This window comes from Trematomus bernacchii, unplaced genomic scaffold, assembly GCF_902827165.1.
Source record: "Trematomus bernacchii unplaced genomic scaffold, fTreBer1.1, whole genome shotgun sequence".
Taxonomy (NCBI): domain Eukaryota; kingdom Metazoa; phylum Chordata; class Actinopteri; order Perciformes; family Nototheniidae; genus Trematomus; species Trematomus bernacchii.
In genome coordinates this window covers 17,747,040-17,763,864 of record NW_022987973.1, presented here as the reverse complement: position 1 = coordinate 17,763,864, position 16,825 = coordinate 17,747,040, and the positions used below count along the sequence as shown (strand labels likewise).

Below are 16,825 nucleotides of genomic sequence, written 5' to 3'. Positions count from 1 at the left end.
ATTTGACATGCTGGGTTTTGATTGAAACATTGCATGGTTGGTCAAAGAGCCCATTTGAATGATGATGATGCATTCATTCAAGTGATGAACAAGTTTAACACACTTGTTGCCATTGAGGTTCTGGTTGAATCGGGGGGTGTATGACTCCACTTGCTCTTCTGCATCAGGGTCATCCTCTGAGGGGAAGCCATACTGAGGCTCAAAGTACGGGTTGTCATACTCCTGCTTTTTGTTGGCTGGGTCCGCCAGGCCAGCGTCAGCCGGAGGCCTGAGGAGCGGCTGACTGACCAATCCGGAGGCAGGGTTCTGCAGAGCGGCACCTGCTGGTAATTCAATTGTAGGGATTTCCCCCGCCTCCTGGAGAAATTAGCACAGGATTAATGGGAAATATTATTATTGTTCTCCTATCCCTTATTTCAATACAGAAAGGTCAATTCTACATTACTTTAGTTTCGCCATATATATTTTCCAAAAAATGTACAGCTTTGATAGTGTTGGATATATCAGCATTGATATCAGGTTGATAATACACATTTGATAATATTGTGTCAATCACAATCGCCTCTTAAGTTTTATTTGTTTCTTTAAGTTCTGGCTATGTCTCCCTCCCCAAACACCCCACCAACAACAAAACAATATGCTAAAGAAAAGGAGAAAAAATGCACAATAAAGTCATAAAGTGTTTTTTTCTTCTATTGATATCACAATCATTGTTATCGTGATTTATTTTGGCCACAATAATTGTTTATTGAAATCCTTATTTGTGACAGCCCTTGTACTCTCTTTTTAAAAGTGGTATTTACAAACTTAAAAATATTTTTGAATGTAAGTTTACACTGAATAACTCACCTGGTTGACTCCCTGGATGACCGTGCTGGGACTTGAGCTTGCAGTTGTGCTGGAGCTGGAGCGAAGAGGTTGTCCATCAGAGGCTTCTGCAGGCCCGTCCCCACTGGATGGACCCTCCGAGCCTTCCCTGAAGTCATGGAAGTCCTGAAACTCCACCTCGCTAGCGTCTCCCAGTGCAGCATGGGTAGGCGGGTCCAAGCCTAAGACATCAAGGTCCAGTATTACAAGGGTGGTAAATGGTATGAAATGCTCACAATGTAAGTGATATTGAAACAACTACTCACTTGGTGTGTCTCCCTGGATGTCACCTTGGATCATCTCACTCACAAGGTCTCCGAGTGAGGAGTAGGAAGAGCTGGAGTCATCGTAAGCCTCGCTGTCACTGCCACTGCAACAGATTCAATGTAAAACCAAGAACTTAAACCTCTTACAGTAAATAATATGATCAACTTAATTAAGCAGATTTAATTGTTGTGGGATTTAAAAAAATATATATAATTTGTCTTACCTGTCTGTGGGATCTGACTCGTTGCCCTCATCCTCCAAGGGGCCGGCCATAGCTTCAACCAGCTGAGAGCTTCCGTCGTACACTCGGTAAAGTACTGGCTGCAGCTGGTGAGCGTACCACTTGGGCTTGTCCCCGATTAAGGAGGGGTCGAACACATCTGAAACAAAGTGTGCAGAGCATGATATTAACAAAACGAACTTTAAGGCATATCAGACGAGATACAGGCCATCGTCTTTAGTGAGCCTTACTGTTGTGTATCCTCTGAAACGCGACGTTGGTAGGATTGAGAGCCCACTCTCCATAGTACTCCACAGCCTGGGTGTGAGAAAGTTTTTCTGCAAAGAGAGAGCGGCGAGGCCGAGATGCCAGAAAAGAAGTGGCCTGAAAAGCCACCACAGGTCGGGGGAAGAGGCGCAGTGTGCGGGTGTGCATCTGGAACCCCTGGAGAACATTTGGGGAGTTGAAGAACCGTACCATGGCGACCCTGTGAAAGAAACAAGTTCAGTCAGCTAAAAACTTATTTTCATTCGTCAATCAAATATGTCTAAAAATAAATCTTAGTATTGTTATTGTTCAGATAATATAATTACAGCTGATAATTATTTCAGATTTCTAATCCAAAATATCTATATATAATTCAAATTGTGCAGTTTGTAAGATACATAATATTGTTTTTCATATCAGTATGTGGGACAAGAAACAGAAAATTGTTGTTTTCAGCTCTGCAATTCCATCTTGGTGAATCTTTACATCTAATTGTTTATTATATATTTTCCCTTTTTAGAGTTCTTCCCACTTTTAATGGACAAAAGAAACATGTCAAATGAACAATAGGAATAGACAGTCATGTCTTGCCTGGTTGCTACATCCACAGAATCAACGTCATTGCCGTAAATGAGGGGGTTGAACTCTGTGGAGGAAGGCGAGGCTTTGTCTCGTCCGGGGGGGAGCAGGGGCATCTCATGAACTTCCTGAAACTTCTCCAGGTTCAGAATGGGCTGGGTGTTTAAACTCATGCTGGCCAAGGCCTAGAAGAGGTAAAAGTGACACAAGTTATAAACATGGCAGTGGATTTGAATACATAAACAGAGCGCTGTTATGGACCACTCCCACTATTGGCATCAACATTTAGTTACTCATAATGATTTCTGCAATTAAAGGAATACTGCACCCACAAAATGACCATTTGTATATCAATTACTCAACCTAAAGGAACCTTATCGCATGCCTTGGCGATGGACAAAAAAATCTAAAAACCAAAGAAAATTCTTGATGAATTTAAGTTAATTCAGTTTTACCGCCTTAATATATCCATTTAGAAGCTCTCACACAACTCGTGCGGTATAATCCAAGTCTCATTTATTGTCTTTTACTCACTCTTTCCAAACACATGCACAGCTTTTTTTAAATAGCAAAGTTTTAGCGAAGAATGTATGCGTTTGGGAAGAAGTGAGTAATGACAGAATAAAGGAAACTTGGAATATAGGGTACACATTGTATGAGAGTTTGAACCTGATGTTTTCATTTAATTTGCGTCGAAAAAGGCATGCGAGAAAAGCTTTAAGAATTCAAGGTAATTGGGTGAGTAATTGATGTGAAAATGACTATTTTGGGGGTAAATAATTCCTATCTGGGACATTTATAAATATTAACCATCTCTTTTGAGGGAAAACAATTAGACTGCAATAATTGGATAAGAATTGGGACCGGAGGGAATAGATTTGTGCATGTTGATGCCTGTGGTGGGCGCGTCACTTTGTAGAGAAGGGGAACAAGGGAAGTCAGTTACTATGCATGGTTTGTTTTGAGGGAACTGCTGCAGACTCAAGTGTCAATGTTTAGCTTAGCATAATGGAACATTTAGTTGCTGGGTCTGGATGAATGTTAACTTTGTGATTAGCTTCATCATATCTTGTTTTGGTTACGAAAACACTCACTGATGCCAAGATAGATGCACGCACATTCAGTCATGCTCAAGCCAGAGCTAAGCAGTGTATCAAAAAACCGCTCCGCAGCATTCTGTGACTCTGTTGTTATGCATTTTAGTCAGGTCTTGAAAGAGTAGGAGACAAGTAGTAGTGACAAGCAAAATAATGTGAGAGAGAAGATATCCGTGCAGGGGCATTACACATTCCACAGGAGGAGAAATGAGTAACCTTATTTTCAGAGGAGAAGATCTGCTTTTGGGTGATCACGGTCAACCTAACCAGACACTGGGAAGGGGATAAAGAGATGCGAGGAGAATCACATGAAGGCCTGGGATGGAAACTTTGTGACCGACACTGGAACAGCACATGACGGGAGGGCCACAACATCATCGTGGCCCTTTCCTTTTCTTTGTCTCCTTTCAACAGTGCTTCTCTATTTGTCTGCTTTTTGCTGACAGTCATTTCGTTTATCGTTGTGCCCAAACAAAGGGTAATCAAATCAATCTAACTTGGTGAATGATAAGCTGATTACATTGTTGACATCAATGTTTCAATTTGTAATACTATAATTGACTGAAGGAAGGAGTTAAGAAAAGATACATTTGTGTTTGATTTGAGAAAGTGATGGATAGCCAGAAAAGAGAGAGAGTGAGAGCGAAGAGAGAGACATTTTGAGAGGAGAGAAAGAGGAATAGGATGATGATGATTTTTTATGATCAACATGAAAGACAGTGAGAAACACAGACAAGCAAAAATGTGACCAAAAACCAGACTTCACCCTATAAAAACAGCCACTAAAAGACACATGGAGACCATCCATGGTGACCAACTGGGATACACCAGCGGTTACAATGGAGTGATGACTGATACAAAAACAGCAGATCTTTTCAAAAACATTGAGAAAATACTTGCACAATAAAGAACCTGAAGCAAAATTAAAGCCTTAGTAGTATTGTCTAACTGCTCAAAAATAAAATATTGGGTCAGCTGAAATGATACAACTGCCATTTCTGTGCAAGAAAATAAATCAGTCACTTAAAAAGGACAAATTCATTTTTCTAATCCCGTTCGAGGTGCAAGTATTTTCAATGACTCTCACATCAGCAGCATTCTGCTTTGGCATCACAGTCTACAGATAATCAGTAAAACCGTCTTCAGTGACATTTTCTCCATTCACAGATACCAATATTGTGTTTGTTTCCAAATATACAACTGCTAAACTGAGGCTTTGCACACTCCTACACACCAGCCTCTCAGTCACACACCCGCACACATAGGGAAGAGCTGCTAATCACACACACTGCTTATGAACCGGCTCTGATTCAAGGAAAATAAACAAAATATGTGCATGCAAAGGTTTTAACCAAAACAGAAAACATATGACGAAAGGTCTGTGTTGGTTGTATTTACTAAAAACGTAAAGTTGGATGTATGGTAAAAAAAAGAAAATAAAGTTGTTGTTGAATGATTTCCTTTAAAAACATGTGAAATATGATTTGAAAAATGTCATTAATTGTTATTATATGTGAGCCTTACCGTGAACCACTTGTTCTTGTTTAACATAACTGGTCAACTTAAAGGCATTATTTTAGAAGGGTTTTTGTGTGATTGCTCAAAGCGTGGAAGTACTAAACAGTGAGGTGTCGCATGAATCAGAACCAGGTTCTGGTGTTATATTGGAGAACCGGGTTAGAGGGGACAAGTTAGTTACTACCAGCGTAACTAAAGGATTTGCAAGGGTAGCAGGGTCCTAGTATTTGATTTTACCTCCAAGAGCTAGAGCATGCAAAGAAAACAGGAAAAAAAGATAAAAAACCATTTGTTTGAGTTAGTGCACTACAAAACCAATTTCCAAGGCTCTCACACTCATCTACAATACATACAACTGTGTTGAGGAAGGGAGCCCCTAATCTTCACACTGCTGAAAGAGAAGTTTCACATTTACATAAGAAGTGCAAATAGCTAACAGTCACAGGAGCAAACATGAAAGCTCCAGAGCAGCCCCTTGGTTCATGACTGCTCCATGTGCCAGCAGAAGCTTTGGGCTGAGACCCAGATGCCACAGCACAGCAGATTTTAAAAATGTTATATAGATACAAATTTAGGAGGAATCACGCAAATCACACAGTACTTGTTTGAGATGTTTCTTGAGCTCGAGTGCCTCAGGCTCTGGAAGAGGTGGTAGGATCTCTGCATTGGTAGGTGCTATAACCTGTAGACAAGTAAAACACAAAAATAAATTAAAAAAGTCAAAAAAAAAAATTATTTAAAATAAAATTTAGAGTTGTATGCCTCTGACAAACAGTCGACAGTGAGGCTTACATCTAAAATGTCATCACTTTACGGTTTTATTTTATTCGAGATTTGTGTAGTGTAACAATTAGCATATACATTTTCAAGGCCAAGTACATGTTTCGTGAATCGTCAAATCAGTTCTTCCTCGATTCCCCTTTTAAGCCAAATTTGAAGAAATTCCTTCAAGGCGTTCGAGAGGGATCGCATTCATAAGAATGGAATGTATGGGAGGACATCCCGGAGGCATAAAGGTTGTTAAACTAATAGATCTCTCTGTCTTCTAAATCTGGACATCAATAACACAGACTAAACAAGATCAGAAGGAGGAGAAGGGCATTGAGTTAATGTTCTGACCTTGCTGCTGTCAAGGTCCACAAGCCAAAGATCATCTGGCATTTTGAAATCAGCTTTGTAGAGGAAGAAGCTGGCGGGTACTCCTATAATGTAGGGAGTGGGGGCAAGAAGGAGCTGTGGGGAGGAGAACACATACCGGTCAGTCACAACATGATGTTAACACAATGGATCACATTTCAATTTAAAACTTTGAGGAATCACCCATTTATTTGAATGTATCTATGAGGAATGATAAGTGTTACCTGCTCAGCAGAGGCCATGCATGTTGGCAGTAAGGGGATGACGGGGAACATGTACTCCAGAGGGTAGATCATGGCAACGAAGGCCATGACGCTCATTGACAAAGCATTGTAATCTCTAGATTGAAGAATGACCTGAGGGTAAACAAGAAACAGGAAACACTTGATGGGTAGATGTTCATACTGTTATACCAGCTAGTTAACTTCTTCTGCTGGTCTATCACAGAAATATGTGTCCAATCTTTCCATATTTTCTTTTTTGTCCATAATATAAAGCTGTGGTATCCTGAATTTGCCTTGGATTCAGTACAGCAATATTACAAACTGAGCTTTTATAAAAAAAAAAATTATTTGGCAGCACAAAGTGCTTAAAAGGATGTCACTCTGAAAGCTTCCAGGCAGCACTTAGTTCAGCCTGACTGAATTTAATGATGTATTGAATTCATCTTCACATGGAAAATAAATGGATGAATACAAGATGGCAGCCTTTTATACAGGTATGGGGTAAATAAAAACTACTTTTTGGAATGGAAACATCTATTAAGGTAGGTGCCCCAGATAAATGCTAGTTTTAGAGTATTTGTCCAGCATTTATCAAGCAGTATGTTTTTTCAGCGGTGTGACTGAAGCTGTGACGCTTAGGTTTTCTTGGGGTAATTGCAAATGAGCCTGTGTATCAATGTCACGGTAAGACAATAGCAACAACAGAACACTACACCATCGCCAGCCAAACGAGGATTTGAATTACATCCCTACTAATGCTTCTAGTGTTAAACATAGGAGAGACAGAGATGAAGAGTCTTTCATTTTAGTCATACAGTGTCCGCAGGCTTCTTTTTGCCATCATGATTTCTCCACTCCCCATGAAATGGCTACAGCGGGGGACTGTACGGAACCCAGGAAATGTCGGATGAAGGTCACTCTGGGCATCATTCCTCAGGATCTCTTTAAAAATGTATTTTATCCAGGCGGGGGCATGCAGCTGCACTGAAGTATCCCCTGACCGATCAAATCACACTATATATAGCTTGGCCACTCTTTTCTCCCTGAAAAAATCAGTTCAGTCTTTAAATAAAATCCCACTGGTGAAGACAACCACACATCTCCTCCTGGTCTTATATAAAGGAGAACAAAGAGGTTTGGCTAAAGTGATGAATGATAAAAGCAGTTTGCACCATGAACTCACTGCTGTGCCGTCCTTACCTTGTGCTCCAGCAGCACACAGCTGAGGACCTGGAGACAGGCGTCCACACCCAGCAGCTCTAAGGGCAGGTGCAGGGGGAAGTCCACCATGGAGAAGCGGGAGTTGTCAGGCAGGGCAAATGTGAGCGGCCGTTTGAGTGCATGGGGCAGGACTTCCACATCCACACGCCTCTGACCTGCCACTGGTACCGGGGAACGAAGCAACCGGTACACCCAGGACTCGATCTCCCGCAGGTCGGCCAGCAGCTGGCTACCTTTCTCCTCCACCGACAGCGCCCCCGTGAACACCCGCCACATCGTGTCCCTGGGAAGGTCATAAACAGAGCGTATAATTCCGTTATTTCATTACAGATTATTCTCGTTAATTTTAATGAAATTGAAAAATCAACCTCAAGTTTCTGAAATCCAATGTGATATCTTTAAATTGTTTGGTTTTCTCTTATCAGTCCAATGCAGTGACGTTCATGCAATTTGAAGAAATCATGTCATGGGACACTATGATGGTTTTTCAAAGGTTTTGTTTTTTCTGACAACTTTCTATCTTAAACATGAGATATAACATTTGTAATGAAATAAAACCGAGAGAGGCAATAGATAATCAAATCTGAGAACTCATTAAATATCTGTCATTATGGTTTGATAGACCTAAAGCATAAAAGATGTCAAAGTCATTTCAGCACTAGCTCTAAGTGACACTGCTATGTCATTGCAAATGCTACTCGAAACACAACTGCAACTGATTGCTTCTCATGGGCCAAGCTACTTTAAGTTTGAACAGTTATGAGTAACCCCACTGCATATAACAGCATGATTACACACCAAGACACATACAGTGACTCTTAAACTTCTAGGTTTGATGACGTCCTTGGGACCTTATGTCATACCCATCCCAATCTCCAATGTCACACTTTCCTCTGTCAAATGAAGGAACAACGATGAAAAATATGTTCTTAAACAACTGTTGCTAGCTGTGATACTACAAATCATTAATTTGAGGATTTAAAACAAATTAAATAAAATAATTTGCTCATTATATTGGTGTTAACAGTTAGCGTCAGCAAACCAAAATAAATCACTAATATAATTACCAAATGAGATTGAAAAAAAAAAGAAGCTTTTAAGCAATTGCCGCAATATTGATGTGCAAACCCTCCACTCTCCACACACATGGTGTCATTAAACCCTCTCTGGAGTGTATACTCAGTGTGTGTGTGTGTGTGTGTGTGTGTGTGTGTGTGTGTGGCAAGGAGTGAGATAATCATTAGTCCTTTGGAGCCCTCCCACCAACTGCAGCTGCTACCCAAAGGCAGCCAGAGACCTCAATCTGTCAGAGCACCACAGCACCAAGCGCTCGCAGCTATCAGGCAGCGGCTCTCCTCCTTCTCCGTCAGTGCCACACCACTTTTCAACCCACCATGTCGGGGGAAAAAAACATTATGAGGTTGGGTGAGCCTTTGGCTAAAAAGGTCCTTCTCCAGGCTTTCAGGGAAACCAGTGATCTATATTAATGATATGGGGAGCCGCTACAGCATTTTACCAGGGGAAAAGGTCTAGATGTGAGATTAACTGTGCATTACACATTCCTACAATCCTTTGTAGTGATGAGGGGGAAAGCTGCACTTATACATATATATACAGTTATAGATAAAGGAATGTAACGGAAATATTAGAGCTGCCCCATTTAGTTGATTAGTGGAACGACCAAAAACAAATCACCCAATATTTGTAAAATCTAATACTCATTAGTAAGTCATTTTCACATAAAAACATTTGTCTTTTTAGGCTGCATATGTAAATGTACTTTTTTTTTTTACAGTCCGACATCATATTTAATTGAACATATCTTTTTAAACATTCAAATGGCATTTAAAGATCTCCTCTTCCATTTTGAGAAACTATAACGGATTTTCTGGCATTTTATAGACAAAACCATTAATAGAAAAAAAACATGGCAGATAATCGGCAGATGAATCGATAATGAACAGATATTGTTAGTAGCAGCCCTAGAAAACATGTTCACCACGGGGGTCCGACAATCATAGAATCATGCTGGGCCTAAGCCGGTGTGAAGCGACAGCCTAATTAACACTTTGCTTCTTCAAAATTGCAATCCATTATGTGTCACCCATGGCAACAGAATAACCTAAAGCGCACTGCAAAGAAATTGCCACATCCAAACATGTAACAGAGTTAAATACAGTGTAGAGCTCTGGGTGTTTACTGCATATTCAACTAAATATAAAATCAATCAATCCTGGTGGTACTTCAAGAAGAAATCAAGATAGATTACGTTCAACACCTAAAGGCTAACCGGCAAATGACTTTGATATTTCTTCCTATGGTGTTTCAGAAGGAAAACCAATACGCTCCTGGAAAAGAGTTTTACCTTCAGCCTTGCCTCAGTGGCAAACCAAAACGCATCCCAACTATCAATAGAAATTACCCCACTGAACTACTCTAAAAGAAAACATTTTATATCCTATATTATTTTCAAAAAAAACATTCTTTGTAACTCAGCTTAAAGGTGGGGTAGGTAAGTTTGAGAAACCGGCTCGAGATACACTTTTTGTTATATTCCATGGAATGCTCTTAACATCCCGATAGCAATGAATATCGTAAGTGCTTTGACAAAAAATCCATAAAAAAATGTCATCTGTGGAAGCCGTAGTACTGTAAAAAGCACGACCAATCATTTTAGCCGGCCCGGCTAAAATAACTGGATGGCCTACCTGCCTGTCAGCCTTCCATCGGGGCACAAACTTATCTCGTGCCCTCATTGGTCATGTGTGCGTTCGTGTGTGTTGGAGGAGGGGCTCTGTAAGGAAGTGGCAGTTTTGTTCCGGCTGTGTATTTTCAAATTCTAGCGCACTCGAGCTGGTTTCTCCAAAATTACCTACCCCACCTTTAACATATATCACACACTTGGTGAAATAATATTTGCTGCAAAACAAAACCTTTCCAACACACTGTGGTTTTGTCGCTATTATTTATCATTGAGGTGGGTCGAGATAGCATAAAGCGCAATGTGAAAAAGTGACACAAGCTGCAGATGGCCTGCAAAACTGCATGGAGCCACAGACAAAGGCTCTCATAATATTCCTGCAACACAAATAAACAAACACACAACAGGTGGAATATGGGAGAAACAGATGGAGGGGGGGGGGATAGAATCCGTAGGGACTGGCAACAATATCAGCAGGAACACTATAAGAGCAACAAATCTTTGCTATTTATCGTAAAAAAAAATTCAGCCTTCTTGAGAAAAAAAGGATTTTAAACAACTGTGCCAACCCTGTGTTGTGTGGTTCATAGTTTGCATGCAATATCAGTATGACTGCAATTATGTTAATCAACAGCTTATAGATGATGAAGGTTAACAAGCATGAGCTGTATTTACCTAATTATCATAGTTTTTAAGCAGAGCGATTCATTCTTTTTTAAAGGTTTCATACAGTAGGTGTGCATGTACACATTTATCAGGGGACGGCTTCTTTATGACTTACAGCGTCATCCCAATCGAGGCCGTAAAGTCAAGAGTTAAATAAAGCAAACATGTCAGTCATAACAATTCATGGTTGAAACGTAAATGCCATAGTTTCATTAAATCAAAGGTTTTATGCCCTTGGCAATATGAACGTACTCAGGGCGACCCGCCTGATGAGTCCTTATGATCAAAGGCCTGAGGGTGGCTCAACAAAAAAGGTCATGGACTGTCAAAAGCAATAAGCAATCATCAACTGGCAAGCATGAATATAATCCGTATTTAACTGACTTCTAGTGAATGAAATCATTGTTAATAGCAGCTAAAGAAGAAACCAAGATAGGCCTAAAACAGTTCATGTATGTTTTGATGTGGACCATGATGAAATGGTAAGCAGAAGAAAAAAAATAGAGTAAGCAACAAGAAAGAGCTGCCAGTCTCACCTCTGGGTGGTGCGAGGGAGCCCAGCTCGTTGGGTGAGCCTCTGACTGCAGCAGTCCACCAGCCTCTTGAGAATATAAAGGCACTCCCTGAAGGTGGAGAAGAAGGGGTAGTGGCTGAGTATGCACAGTGAGGTCAGCGTGCTGTTGCGGTTCCTGGCGGCCATCTTAGCAGCGCTGCGTCTGTGCTGCGGGGACTTGCCGGCATTTGGCTCGGCACCTGGCTTTCCGCTCTCTTCCCCGGAAGTAGCTGCCGACTCAGCATTGTTAGGTGGCGATAACACTGAGGATGGTGGGCCTCCACTGCTGGCATCTGATCCATCACTAGCGGTCTCTGCTGCCTGTGAGGACGTCTCCGCATGGCCACCTTTGTCCCCACGGGCGCGATGATGCCCTCGCTGAAAGGAGCGGTAGAAGTTGACGCAGATTCCGTAACGAGTGGTTCCCGAGTCCTTGTCTGTCAGGGTGAAAACAAAGGACGAGTCATCGCGAAGGCTAACCCTGCGCTGGCGTATGCTCAGGCAGCCTTCTGGTTGGCAGAAAAACACCACATCTGGTGGAAGTGGGAAGTCATGGTGGTCCTCCAGCGGGTAGCGGCGGAGGAGCTGAGGGGTCTGGGCCACACTGTCACTACTTGGTTGCCTGGAGGAGAGAAGGACAATATTTGCTTTGTATTAAAAGAAGCTGTTGTGTTGCGCCCTTCATGAGTTATATGTCGTTTTATGATCATGTTTTCCGTACTCATATCTGATGTATCTGCAAATCCAATATCCCTTCAAACACAGTTTTGAATTTGATTTGAAATGGTTATTATGTGAGGAGAGGAGACCTTGATCTCTTGATTGCAATGACTAACAAACCGTGACAGTAGTCGGTAGCTTATAAAAGCAAATGTATAACTATATTTAGCTGCTAAATTCCAAGAAATGTAAAGTCACTACTGAAAACCATCCCAACCACAACTAAGCATTCATCATTTCTTAAACGATTCAGTAGAGATCCTCGGAGTGTGACTCCAAAAACAGCGGCAGACTTGACAATCCTCTAATTTCACGGTGTTCATGTGAATCGTCCTTTCCCCCTGTGGCTACTGTGCTTGAAACAGTGTGCTACTATCCTTCATTATGCATGCCACATATACGGTGCTGCATACAATCCAAAGCAAAATCTTTGAAGTTTCAATCAAGTTCACTCTTAAAATAAACAAATGACAAAACTGTGTTGAGATCAACAACACAATAAGAGAGGAATAGAGGGATAATGTTAAAGAGTGTTTTGCAGGGTAGAATAAGAAGAGGATTTGACTACCAGGAAGTCCAGTTTGTCTTCTTATCATATGCCAAGACAACGCGGTTTTTCATTTCCTGTGAGGCGACGTTTTACGACTCTGGAAACTGAGGCAACTCAAATGTTCTCTTGACATTTGTAAAGTAAACAGGTAACTAGCACAATGCCAAGGTTAAAGCTAAAGCTAGCTGTAGGTGCTAGGTGGACTCATACATACAGCGTTTTGTGTGATGATGTTGCCTTGTGCACATTTTTGTGTGATCACTCTGGGTTTATCTGCTGGAATCTCTGCAACAACATCCCCTTGAGCAGCAAAATCATTCAAAATGATTGAGTCATGATGACATCAATATCCCTAACACACAACATCTATGTACGTATATACTTGAGATAAAATGTAATCGATGTTAAATCAGTCCAATACATTATATTTCCTCAACTACTATGCCTAAACAGTCGTTTTCAAAACAGTGTTTACACCCTCCCTATAGGGCTGCTCGATTATGGCAAAAATCATAATCTCGATTATTTGGGTCAATAATTGATATCACGATTATTAAAAACGATTATCCATTTACTTTGAAAACATCAATTTATTGGAGAAATTGTTTTTGAACAGTATGTTTTTAACAGTTGATTACCCTGAACTTTAAGTATAATTCAACTGAAAAACTAATAAAAAAAAAAAATGTATTTGAAAAAAAAAAAAAAAGTAATAATAATAAAAAAATCATAGTTTTATTTCGATTACGTTGTTTTTGTAATTGTTGCAAGCCATAATCGTAATTGCGATTAAAATACGATTAATTGAGCAGCCCTACCTCCCTATGATGACCCGTTTACTCCTTTGAACTAAAACTACGATATCACTTCAGGTTAAGTTCTTACCTTGCTCCGACCACCACCAGGTAGTCGAGGAGGCGAGGGCATGGTTTCTTTTTCTCCATCTTTGATTGACAACGTCCCTTACGTTATGGCATCCAGGATTTATGGTCCTTCTCGAGTCAGTTTTGCCTTTCCATCACAACTGGGAGAGATCCGGTGGAAAGTCGAAACACAGCTCTTTGATTATCATAGTGATGGTTCAAAAATAATGAAAACCTGCAACACAAGAAAAGGAGGAAAACTATTTTAATTTAAGTCATGTGTTTTTATGGACATAATTGAATAAACACTGGAATTTCAACAGATGAGAAACCTTGAGGATGCATTATGTAGACATTTGCTCCACCAGCACTGCATAACACCGACCAGTCACATGATTTTTCGGAGCTGTATAATTGGGCCAAATATGGCATCATGATTTATGGTCTTTTACTTTTTTCAAAATGTCAAGGTGCAAGCTATTATTCTATTCTATTCGCAGCGGTCTCCCCTCTTCCTGTATCCATCTCATCTAGTACTTCAGTCAGTGCTAACTATTTAAAACAGACAGTCTTTCAAACCCACATGACAAGATGGTTTGTGTGCATACAAGCACGTTTAGAGAGGCATCTCCTAATCTTTTATATATCTACGAGATAGGAGTTTTATTGGTTGGGTAAACACGAGAGCAGACAGAGAGCAATGTGGTGTTGTCCTCAAAAACCCATCCGGAGATCTGTTTTATTTCACTATTTACCATTGACAGGAAGCATAAATGCAACACTAAACTGTATTTTGGAGAAGACTGAAAGTGAAGAAAAACAACCCAAACACTTTTGTTTGACTGTTCATCACAAAAGCACTTGAACATGACAGAAATCAAATATTGTAAGATGTTTTTCTTCTTCTTAAGAGCATTGTACCTCGCAAATGTCATTTCAATGTCACATCTACATATCTTGCATGAAAAATGAAAGACATTAACAATGTTGACGTTTTTACCATCTCTACAGAGAGAGTAGATGGCATACAATGACACGCTGGCGGAGCACAAAAGATGACAGACATGACAGCCAAATAAAAAAAACATCCTTCTAAACAGAGAGGATTAAAAATGCATTCCTCTAAAACTTTGATTAGACGTTGAGCGCTGATTTTTCTGTTATGACTTGCACGGATATGTTGATTGTTGATATTTCAGACCCTATTGTGTCAAGTTTGTGAATCGTTTGAATTTGTCAGAAAACTCCGTTTGTAGCCTCCCAAATATGGAGACATCATACTTTTCTCCATTTTATATCAAATTAAACTGAAAATCCTTTTGTTTAAAAGTGAGAAAATAAGAGTTTAAAAAGCAAGACCTTAGACATTTTTCAGTATTTCCTGACATTAAATAGACCTACAAAATAATAAGCAGATAATTTTGTTAATGAAAATGATCGTACAAGTTGCAACCATATCACGATCAATATGTTAGCCGTTTGTTTTCGTTGGAGGATAACAGACTTTTCATTAGAAGCTCGCTGTAATGGTAAGCAGCTTACGGGTCTTGGTGGAATAAGCACCTTCACAGTTTGCTCTATGGCCCAGTGACTGACAGGTTACTGCAGCCCCTCTACAGAAGGCTCTTCCCACCATGGAGCCACTTTCAGCTGCAGGCTAGCATCATCTCACAGTCAGGAGACTATAATCTCCAAACTGTAAGCTCAGCAGGATGGTACATTTCCAACCCGGCACCATGAAGTACAGCTAAACCGCTTTTCACCGACAGCATTACAACAATATTTCAGCTGCTTCGGTGACAGGACATGAGCGATGAACTAGTCGGCTGTGCTTTAGTCAAACAAAGCTACAACTACACTGTTGCTCAATCATCTCACAGGAGCAGTGCTTTGAATGAGCTGTTCATTTGATGCATAAACCACTCTGTTTAAAAAACAAACAAACAAAACAACCAGGGGACGGTAAGGATTATGGGTTGGGATTGTGCTAGGCGCTTTTCACATTCCCACTGATAATTCATGTCACCCTATTAGCTGCAATAATGTGATGTTATTTAACTACTGTTCATTCAATGCCATTAATGTTGTTGTGCTTTTCATCTACAGTGGTGTGAACAGCAACAAAAGAGTATAACGAAAGGCATTTCTATTTCAAAGAACAACTTGTGTCTGATGTGAAGTCTAGTCTTTTGTCAGTTGAAGCAGAGAACTTGGTATCTCTGATTCTCCCTCAACAGATTTCTCCCAGCGTTATAAAATGGTGGCTCTGAGTCACAAAGAAGCTCTTGCTTTTTTATTCTGAGGATCAAGCACCTAAACATGACTGCTAACTCGTGATGCTTTACACTGCTGAAACCTAACACTAATATGTTATTATATCATACATATATTATACTTCAAAGCGAAGCAGAGACAATAAAAAAAGTGCTCAAACATATTTGACATCAGCAACTGTGTGCGATGATGAAAATATACAGTGGCAGGATCTCCTTTAAACAACGTGTCATGCAACGCTGAAAACAGCCTTTAATAAAACCAACAAACACTACATACAAAACCTCCACCCTGAAACACAAACACTCCCAGCAGTCTTTCACTGTCTCTTAAAGGCTGTTATCCCTGCACTGGTAAGCTAATGGATGTATCATTTACCAGCAGTTCCATTTATGCATTGCTATTGAAAGAGTAGCCTGGGGGGAAATGGACTACGCCGTGTTTTCTACTAGAATATGTGCCAAGTCTTAAATGAGCAAACAATCACTTACAAGAAACATTTGAATGAGTAAAAAATTAATATAAACATTTTGTATTTTAACGAATTAAAGGTGGGGTAGGTAAGTTTGAGAAACCGGCTCGAGACACACTTGTTGTTATATTCCATGGAATGCTCTTAACATCCCGATAGCAATGAATATCTTAAATGCTTTGACAAAAAATCCATAAAAAAATGTCATCTGTGGAAGCCGTAGTACTGTAAAAAGCACGACCAATCATTTTAGCCGGCCCGGCTAAAATAACTGGATGGCCTACCTGCCTGTCAGCCTTCCATCTGTGCACAAACTTATCTCGTGCCCTCATTGGTCATGTGCACGTTCGTGTGTGTTGGAGGAGGGGCTCTGTAAGGAAGTGGCAGATTTTTTCCGGTTGTGTATTTTCAAATTCTAGCGCACTTGAGCTGGTTTCTCCAAAATTACCTACCCCACCTTTAACCTAATTCTCATAATTTGTGAAATTAATTAATTCAAAAGTCGGTTAGAAAGAAAGATATATATACATCTATAGTTATGACATTAAAAAACAAGTGTTATAAATAACTATTAACTTAGGAGTTAATGCACATTTTGCGCAGATTCTCCCGTTTCAGTGCGGTTATAA

At 40.3% G+C, this 16,825-nt stretch overlaps 1 protein-coding gene across 18 annotated transcripts in view; it reads right to left on the bottom strand.

Moving 5' to 3' along the window:
- madd (MAP-kinase activating death domain) overlaps positions 1–16,825 on the bottom strand; it is a 45,555-nt gene that overhangs the window by 24,855 nt on the left and 3,875 nt on the right. For 10 of the 18 annotated variants that reach the window (XM_034116797.1, XM_034116800.1, XM_034116805.1 and 7 more), the window contains exons 2-14: positions 13,473–13,685; positions 11,301–11,939; positions 7,377–7,680; positions 6,177–6,308; positions 5,935–6,048; positions 5,417–5,497; positions 3,514–3,570; positions 2,213–2,385; positions 1,606–1,841; positions 1,358–1,514; positions 1,134–1,237; positions 850–1,049; positions 104–357 (exon numbers count right to left, since the gene is read on the bottom strand). In XM_034116797.1, coding sequence (XP_033972688.1) covers positions 104–357; positions 850–1,049; positions 1,134–1,237; positions 1,358–1,514; positions 1,606–1,841; positions 2,213–2,385; positions 3,514–3,570; positions 5,417–5,497; positions 5,935–6,048; positions 6,177–6,308; positions 7,377–7,680; positions 11,301–11,939; positions 13,473–13,531 — 2,510 coding nt within the window. In that variant the 5' untranslated portion in view covers positions 13,532–13,685. The remainder of the gene's footprint in view (positions 1–103; positions 358–849; positions 1,050–1,133; positions 1,238–1,357; positions 1,515–1,605; positions 1,842–2,212; positions 2,386–3,513; positions 3,571–5,416; positions 5,498–5,934; positions 6,049–6,176; positions 6,309–7,376; positions 7,681–11,300; positions 11,940–13,472; positions 13,686–16,825) is intronic. The other 8 variants (XM_034116801.1, XM_034116808.1, XM_034116814.1 and 5 more) reach the window with 2 other exon arrangements.